We start from the raw sequence: 9,878 nt of genomic DNA on the forward strand, positions 1-9,878 counted from the left end.
GTACGATGTCTCCGTGTGGAGCGATGGTGACATTAATGAAGATGCTTTCTCCAGGACTGATGCTCTTTCAGAAGACCCCTGCTGCTGTTCTTCTGTAATGGTCCCCTTATGAGTGAGGGATGGATGGAGAGAGGGAGGGAGGGGAGAAGAGAGGGAGGGAGGGAAGGAGAGAGGAGGGAGAGGAGGGAGGGGAGAAGAGAGGGAGGGAGAGGAGGAGAGAGGAAAGGAGGGAGGGAAGGAGAGAGGAGGGAGGGGAGAAGAGAGGGAGGGGAGGAGAGAGGGGGGAGGATAAAGAAGGAAGCAGTAGGGCATGTGTTGGTTTATAATGTCTCGTAGGGTCCCATCCAGCGGTGCTCTACACCTGAGACTGTGTCCCATTGTAGTTTAGTGATTCAAACCTTACCACTCTGCCTCCCTCTCTCTCTCCATATCTCTTTCCCTCTCTCTTTCATTCTCCATCTCTCTTTCCCTCAGGCTGGGGGAAGGTGTCTGACAGGGGATCAGAGGAACCGAGGAGGAGGAGGAAGAAGAGCAGTGGGAGAATCTGATTGGATCCATCCGGGGTTGGAGGGCGGGGCTTCCACCGTAGAGGGCGTCAGCCTCGGCGAGTGACACCTGCGTCGACAAATCAGAACACAAGCTCTTCTCTGTGTCCACAGAGACCAGCGAGTCTTCAAGCACGCGGTCCCGGTGTAACTGGGGGCGTTCCTTGGGATGTGGCCAGAACAAGAAATGGGTGTGGTCTCGGGCGAATAGGAGGAAGAGGAGTGGGTTGAGGCAGGAGGGGAGGGGTTGGAGGAGGAGCAGGACAGACTTCAGCACCTCCTCCCCCAGAGAAAGCAGCCCCAGCAGGGAGCAGAGAGACAGGAAGGCTACTGGGATGTAGAGGAGACCGTTGATGAAGATCAACCAGGTGATGTGTTTAATCATGCTACAGTCCCACAGCCCCTCGCACTCTCCTCTCAGCAGCTCCCAGTACAGACGGATGTAGGAGACTGTCACTATCAGCAGACACAGAGTATTCATCATGATCAGAGAGAGAGGGAAGCCTAGAGAGGAGGGGGGATGGGAGGAGGGGGGATGCAGGGGGGAGGGCAGGCAGAGAGGGGAGGAACCGTACTCCCCCACATTGACCAGAGGGAGGGACGCCAGGGTGACAGAGAGGGTGAGGCAGAAGAATGCGCACATACGGACGCTCCCGTGTGAGGGCGCCTTCCCGTAGGCCCGCGCGCACGTCACGCTCACGCCACACTGCACGGCCGCCAGGGTCAACAGCAGCACGCTCGCCTCGGACGCAAACACCCACACCCACCCCGTCACCTGGCAACCGGGACCCGACTCCCAGCGGGCGCCGTGGCGACCAAATTCTCCCAGCGTGAGGGCGTCCACGAGGGCGAGCGTACATGTGCATACGCCGGTTAGGAGGTTGGCAGCGGCCATGCAGGCGGCGGTGAACCGCAGCGGGGAGAGATAGCCCGCCGAACCGAAGAGCGACAGCAGCAAGAGAGAGTTCCCAAGTAGAGACACGATGGAGACGCACCACAGACCCACACGGACCAACCAGCTGCCTAGCAGGGAGTCACATGGCCGGAACGGACCTAGGTGGGCGAGAAAAGGTAAGAGAGACATACTTTTAACAATATACAMTGCATTAGGAAAGTATTCAGACCTCTTGACTTTTTCCACATTTTGTTACGTTACAGCCTTATTCTAAAATGGATTAAATTGTTTTTTTRCCACCTCATCAATCTACACACAATACACTATAATGGTTTTTAGAAATTTTTGCAAATGTATCTCAAATAAATAACTAAAATTTCACATTTACATAAGTATTCCGACTCTTTACTCAGTACTTTGTTGAAGCACCTTTAGCAGCGATTACAGCCTCCAGTCTTCTTGGGGATGTGAGAATATGTCCAAGATAAATACACAACGCAGAGGACTAAAAGTCAATAGACCATCAATGATCAATGGAAATAGTGTTTATTTCTGGAATAGGAAATTATTGATCAATGGGTCAGAGACATGGGAGGAATGTGTCTATACAGTGGCCCTGAAATAGGATAGTTGTTATTTGGCCATAGGCCCAGTTGTACTGCAAGGAATTCTAATTGGTCAACCACAGGCTAGGGCTGGGTTATAAAACTAGATCCTGTCCCTTTGTTCTGTGGAGAGAATCACTGGAGAGAGAATCACAGGAGAGAGAATCGCTGGAGAGAGAATCACTGGAGAGAGAATCACTGGAGAGAGAATCACTGGAGAGAGAATCACTGGAGAGAATCACAGGAGAGAGAATCACAGGAGAGCGAATCACTGGAAGAGCATCACAGGCAGAGGGAATCACAGGAGAGAATAACTGGAGAGAATCACAGAGAGGAATCACTGGAGAGAGAATCACAGAGAGAATAACTGGAGAGAATCACTGGAGAAGAATCACTGGAGAGAAATTACTGGAAGAGAAATCATGGAGAGATAATTATGGAGAGATAACACAGGAGAGCATCACAGGAGAGAGAATCACTGGAGAGAATCACTGGAGAGAGAATCACTGGAAGAATCACTGAGAGAGAATCACTGAGAGAGAATCACTGGAGAGAGATCACAGGAAGAGAGATCACTGGAGAGAGAATCACAGAGAGAAATAACGGAGCTGAGAGAGAATCACTGGAGAGAGAATCACTGGAGAGAGAATCACTGGAGAGAGAATCACAGAGAGAGAATCACTGGAGAGAGAATCACTGGAGAGAGAATCACAGGAGAGAGAATCACAGGAGAGAGAATCACAGGAGAGAATAACTGGGAGATCACAGGAGAGAGAAATCACTGGAGAGAGAGAATCACTGGAGAGAGAATCACAGGAGAGAATCACTGAGGACAGGGGAGCATGAACAGCTACCATCTACCTCCCTGTATGATTTGTTCTGTATGTGCTGCACTCAAGGACATTCAGAAACATGTCCTGAAGCCACTCCTGCATTGTCTTGGCTTTGTGCTTAGAGTCATTGTGCTGTTGGAATGTGAACCTTCGCCCCAGTCTGAGGTCCTGAGAACTCTGGAGCAGGTTTTCATTAAGGATTTCTCTGTACTTTGCTCCGTTCATCTTTCCCTCGATCCTGACTAGTCTCCAAGACCCTGCTGCTGAAAAACATCCCCACAGCATGATGCTGCCACCACCATGCTTCACCGTAGGGATGGTGCCAGGTTTCCTCCAGATGTGACGCTTGGCATTCAGGCCAAAGAGTTCAATCTTGGTTTCATCAGACCAGAGAATCTTGTTTCTCATGATCTGAGAGTCCTTTAGGTGTCTTTTGGCAAACTCCAAGTGGGCTGTCATGTTCCTTTTACTGAGGAGTGGCTTCCTTCTGGCCACCCCACCATAAAGAACTGATTGGTGGAGTGTTGCAGAGATGGTTGCCCTTCTGGAAGGTTCTCCCATCTCCACAGAGGAACTCTGGAGCTCTGTCAGATTGACCATCGGGTTCTTGGTCACCTCCCTGACCAAGGCCCGTCTTCCCCGATTGCTCAGTTTGGCTGTGCGGCCAGCTCGAGTGTTGGTGGTTACAAACTTCTTACATTTAAGAATGATGGAGGCCACTATGTTCTTAGTGACCTTCAATCCTGCAGAAATGTTTTGGTACCCTTCTCCAGATCAGTGCCTCAACACAATCTTGTCGTCGAACTCTATGTACAATTCCTTCGACCTCATGGCTTGGTTTTTGCTCTGAGCTGCACTGTCAACTGTGGGACCTTATATAGACAGGAGTGTGCCTTTCCAAATCATGTCCAATCAATTGAATTTACCACAGGTGGACTCCAATCAAGTTGTAGTAACATCTCAAGGATGATCAATGGAAACAGGATGCACCTGAGCTCAATTTCGAGTCTCATAACAAAGGGTCTGAATACTTATGTAAATAAGGTATTTCAGTTTTTAAATTTTAATACATTTGCAAACATTTCTAAAAACCTGTTTTCCCTTTGTCATTATGGGGTTATTGTGTGTAGATTGATGACGGGAACGTTTTATTTAATCAATTTTAGAAATAAGGCTGTAACGTAACACAATGTGGAACAAGTGAAGGGGTCTGTATTTAACAGTGCATTTGTATAAGCAAGGCATGTGATGTTAACGTCCGTGTGATTTCATCTGTGATGGTGAGGTAACCAGGTGTAATTAAACAGTGGTGTGTGACCTGTACAGGTGTATTAAACAGTGGTGTGTGTACCTGGTACAGGTGTATTAAACAGTGGTGTGTGTACTGGTACGTGTATTAAACAGTGGTGTGTGTACCTGGTACAGTGTTAAACAGTGGTGTGTGTACCTGGTACAGGTGTATTAAACAGTGGTGTGGTTGTACCTGGTACAGGTGTATTAAACAGTGGTGTGTGTACCTGGTACAGGTGTATTAAACAGTGGTGTGTGTACCTGGTACAGGTGTATTAAACAGTGGTGTGTTTACCTGGTACAGGTGTATTAAACAGTGGTGTGTGTACCTGGTACAGGTGTATAAACAGTGGTGTGTGTACCTGGTACAGGTGTATTAAACAGTGGTGTGTGTACCTGGTACAGGTGTATTAAACAGTGGGTGTGTACCTGGTACAGGTGTATTAAAACAGTGGTGGTGTGTACCTGGTACAGGTGTATTAAACAGTGGTGTGTGTACCTGGTACAGGTGTATTAAACAGTGGTGTGTGTACCTGGTACGTGTATAACTAGTGGGTGTGTACCTTGTACAGGTGTATTAAACAGTGGTGGTGTGTACCTGGTACAGGTGTATTAAACAGTTGGTGTGTGTACCTGGTACAGGTGTATTAAACAGTGGTGTGTGACTGGTACAGGTGTATTTAAACAGTGGTTGTGTGTGTACCTGGTACAGGTGTATTAAACAGTGGTGTGTGTACCTGGTACAGGTGTATAAAACAGTTGGTGTGTGTACCTGGTACAGGTGTATTAAAGTGGTGGTGTGTACCTGGTACAGGTGTATTAAACAGTGGTGTGTGTACCTGGTACAGGTGTATTAAACAGTGGTGTGTGGACCTGGTACAGGTGTATTAAACAGTGCTGTGTGTACCTGGTACAGGTGTATTAAACAGTGGAGTGTGTACCTGGTACAGGAGTATTAAACAGTGGAGTGTGTACCTGGTACAGGAGAGCACTGGATGTTAGTCTGTAGTTTAGATTCCTGCATCTCCATCTGGAGGTCCTCCAGGTCCGGGTCATCTGAATAAACAACAGAACTGTCAAGTCAGATAATGGAAAATATAATGAAGTCTATAGATAAGACAATTGAGTATATATATGATAATGGGGTCTATTGATAAGATAATGGAGTCTATAGATAAGATAATGAAGTCTATATATAAGATAATTGGGGTCTATAGATAAGATATTGACATCCTTAGATAAGATAATGAAATCTATTGAAAATATAATGAAGTCTATAGATAATATAATGGGGTCTATCGATAAGATAACGAAGTCCTTAGATAAGATAATGGAGTCCACAGGTAAGATAATGGAGTCTGTAGATAAGATAATGGAGTCTATGGATAAGATAATGAAGTCTGTAGGTAAGAGAATGGAGTCTATAGATAAGGTAATGGGGTCTATCAATAAGATAACGGAGTCTATAGATAATATAATGAAGTCTATAGCTATGCTAATGGAGTTTATAGATAAGATAATGAGTCAATGTATAAGACAATGGAGTCTATTTATAAGATAATGTAGTCTATAGATAACATAATGGAGTCTATATACAAGATAATGAAGTCTATAGATAAGAGAATGGAGTCTATAGATATGATAATGGAGTCGATATATAAGGTAATTGAGTCTATAGATAATATAATGGAGTCTATAGATAAGACAATGGAGTCTATAGATACGGTAATGCAGTCTATAGATAATAGAATGGAGTATATAGATAAGGCAATGGAGTCTATAGATAAGGTAATGGAGCCTATAGAAACGGTAATGGAGTCTATAGATAAGATGATGAAGTCGATATATAAGGTAATGGAGTCTATATAAGGTAATGAAGTCGATAGATAAGGTAATGTAGTCGATAGATAAGGTAATGGAGTCGATAGATAAGGTAATGTAGTTGATAGATAAGGTAATGTAGTCGATAGATAAGGTAATGGAGTCGATATATAAGGTAATGAGGTCTATATATAGGGTAATGGAGTCGATATATAGGGTAATGGAGTTGATAGATAAGGTAATGGGGTCTATATATAAGGTAATGTAGTCTACAGATAAGGTAATGGAGTATATATACAAGGTAATGGTGTCGATATATAAGGTAATGGAGTCTATAGATAAGGTAATGGAGTATATATAAGGTAATGGTGTCTATAGACAAGGTACTGGTGTCTATAGATAAGGTAATGGAGTATATATATACGGTAATGGTGTCTATAGATAAGGTAATGGTGTCGATAGATAAGGTAATGGTGTCTATAGATAAGGTAATGGTGTCTATAGATAAGGTAATGGAGTCGATATATAAGGTAATGGTGTCTATAGACAAGGTAATGGAGTATATAGATAAGGTAATGGTGTCTATAGATATGGTAATGGAGTCGATAGAGTGTGTGTTGCTGTGCCAGGTATCTGTGGTTAAGGCTCTGACATGTTAGAAACAGCATGTGTTCCAGACACAACACGAGGCAGAACATTAGCCTGTTACGCTGCCCTGGCCCCGAAACCTAGGTGGGGGTTTTACAGAGGTGTGTCTGTGTGGATGGGCGGTTCTTGAACAGAGTGTGTTCTGTGTGGATTGGGGTTATAGGGCGACGGTCCTGCTGGGTCTAGCTCCTCCTCCTCACTGCTCTGCTCAGTCTCTGGTTGGCTGATGGACTTATAGCTGTCACATGACCGTCAGACACAGCACTGGTATGCATACGGCATCTCTACCACCCTGAGAAGAGGAAGAGTAGAGAGATGCGGAAGAGAGAGAGAGAGAGAAAAATGGGAAGAGAGGAAGAGAGGGGAAGAGAGAGAGGAGAGAGAGAGACAGAGAGAGAGAGAGAGAGAGAGAGAGAGAGAGAGATGGGAAGAGAGAGAGAGAGATGGGAAGAGAGGAGAGAGAGAGAGAGAGGAAGAGAGAGAGAGAGAGAGATGGGAAGAGAGAGAGAGAGTAGAGATGGGAAGAGAGAGAGAGAGTGAGATGGAAGAGAGAGGAGGAAGAGAGAGAGTGTGATGGGAAGACGAGAGAGGGGAAGAGAGAGAAGTGAGATGGAAAGAGAAGCGAAGAGAGAGAGAGTGAGATGGGAAGAGAGAGAGGGGAGAGAAGAGAGATGGGAAAAAGATGGGGAAGAAGAGAGAGGGGAAGAGAGAGAGAGTGGAGGGAGACGAGAGAGGGGAAGAGAGAGAGAAGAGGGGAAGAGGAGAGGACGAGAGAGAGAGATGGGAAAAGAGAGCAGAGATGGGAAAGAGAGCCGAGGACATGTCTGTTTACAACGAGGTCGCTTCACCCACTGGCTTAGATTAGGATGGAGAGAGGACATCTTCACCCACGTTCATCAGTCGTCTCATCAAGTATGTACATATAATACATGTGTTCTTTCACTCTACACAGCATTCTTTGATGTCCTGCTATATTGTGGTCTTTAGAGTTTCTGACATGTACTCCTCACATTGCGATCGGGTTTCTGATGTACTCGGCGGATAGAGTTTCTGACATGTACTCACAATATTGGGAGTAGAGTCTGACATGTACTCAATATGGTGATAGAGTTGCTGACATGTACGTGATAATTCGTGATAGAGTTCGACTGTACTACAGTTTGTGATGAGAGTTCTGAATGTACTCAATGTGGGGATAGAGTGTCTGACATGTACTGCAATTGTGGATAGAGTTCTACATGTACTGACATTGTGGATGAGTTCTGACATGTACTGCAATTGTGATAGAGTTCTGACATGTACTCACTATTGTGTGGATAAGTTCTGACTGTATCATCATTGTGGATCGAGTTCTGACATGTACTCATATGTGGATAGAGTTCTACATGTACTCATGTTGTGGATAGAGTTCTGACATGTATCATATTGTGGATGAGTTCTGACAATGTATCACATTGTGAGATAGAGTTCTGACATGTACTGCACTATTGTGGATATGAGTTCTGACATGGTACTCAATTGTGGATAGATTCGTGACATGTACTCACATTGTGGATAGAGTTCTGTACATGTACTCATCATTGTGGATAGAGTTCTGACATGTACTCGACATTGGCGGATAGAGTTCTGAAATGTAGGCTCATCATTGAGTATAGAGTTCTGACATATCTCAATTGTGCGTGATAGAGTTTCTGACATGTTACTCATATTGTGGATAGAGTTCTGACATGTATCACGATTTGCAGCATAGAGTTCTGACATGTACTCATATTGTGGATAGAGTTCTCGACAGTGTACTCACATTGCGGATAGAGTTCTGACATGTACTCACATTGTGGATAGAGTTTCTGACATGTACTCACCATTGGCAGATAGAGTTCTGACATGTACTCACATTGCAGGATCAGATTCTGACATGTACTGCATATTGCGGATAGAGTCTGACATTGTAACTCACATTGTGGATGAGTTCTGACATGGTAAGTCTGAACTTATTGTGGATAGAGGTTCTGACATTGTACTCATATTGTTGGATAGAGTTCTGACATGTACTCACATTGCAGATAGAGTTCTGACATGTACTCACATTTGCGGATAGGTTCCTGACATGTAACTCACATTGCGGATAGAGTTCTGACATGTACTCACATTGTGGATAGAGTTCTGACATGTACTCATATTGTGGATAGAGTTCTGACATGTACTCATATTGTGGATAGAGTTCTGACATGTACTCACATTGTCAGATAGAGTTCTGACATGTACTCACATTGCGGATAGATGTTCTGACATGTACTCACATTGGGATAGAGTTCTGACATGTACTCACTTGTGATAGAGTGTTTTGTACTCACATTGTGAAGAACTGATGTACTCATATTGTGGCTAGGTTCTGACATGTACTCACATTGTGGATAGAGTTTCTGACATTGTAACTGCATATTGTGGATAGAGTTCTGACATGTACTCATATTGTGGATAGAGTTCTGACATGTACTCAATTGTGGATAGAGTTTTGACATGTACTCACATTGTGGATAGAGTTCTGACTGTACTCACATTGTGGATAGAGTTCTGACATGTACTCACATTGTGGATAGAGGTTCTGACGTTACTCAGATTGGGCGGATAGAGTTTGTCGATCATGTACTCACATTGTGGATAGAGTTCTGACATGTACTTTCACATGCGGATAGAGTTCTTTGACAGGTAGTTATGCTACCTCTCGGTGATGTCTGCCCACATGTGTTCCGGATCTACGTAAGTTCTCTGACTCATCACTTGTCAATATATGCGTTTAATCTCGACTCTATTTCCACCAACTATTGTGACGGTGATAGAGTTTTGCTGTACCATCGAAGGTACCTTCATATTGTGGATAGATGTCTTCGATTAGAAACATGGTTACCCATTATCTGTGGATAGATCGTTCTGACATGGTACGACCCGATCATATGAGTAAAATTCGTGGAACTTATGAGGGTCTGAATAGGTACGATCGATCGAAGTCAGAAGTACTTGTGGATAGTAGTGTATAATTCTGACTGCTGAGTAATCTGATATTCGGTGGAATAAGAGCTTTTTCGTAACTATGTGTGTATCAATTATCTGTGGATGACGAGGTGTAATCACAAGATCGAACACGTACACCCATGTACCATTGGTCGGGATGGATAGTAGCGGTAACTGTTCCTACTTTGTGGATAGAAGTCTTAACAGTATGTACTGCATTGGTAATTGT

At 44.4% G+C, this 9,878-nt stretch overlaps 1 protein-coding gene across 1 annotated transcript in view; it reads right to left on the minus strand.

Moving 5' to 3' along the window:
• Positions 1-224: 224 nt before the first annotated feature.
• Positions 225-9,878, minus strand: part of LOC112079340 (leucine-rich repeat-containing G-protein coupled receptor 6) — a gene marked incomplete at its 5' end in the record, with an annotated part of 12,401 nt that continues 2,747 nt past the window's right edge. Inside the window, 3 exon segments of the mRNA XM_024145330.2 lie at positions 225-1,598; positions 5,144-5,241; positions 6,807-6,929. Coding sequence (XP_024001098.1) covers positions 400-1,598; positions 5,144-5,241; positions 6,807-6,929 — 1,420 coding nt within the window.

The sequence above is a fragment of the Salvelinus sp. IW2-2015 genome, unplaced genomic scaffold (assembly GCF_002910315.2).
Source record: "Salvelinus sp. IW2-2015 unplaced genomic scaffold, ASM291031v2 Un_scaffold7625, whole genome shotgun sequence".
Lineage (NCBI taxonomy): Eukaryota > Metazoa > Chordata > Actinopteri > Salmoniformes > Salmonidae > Salvelinus > Salvelinus sp. IW2-2015.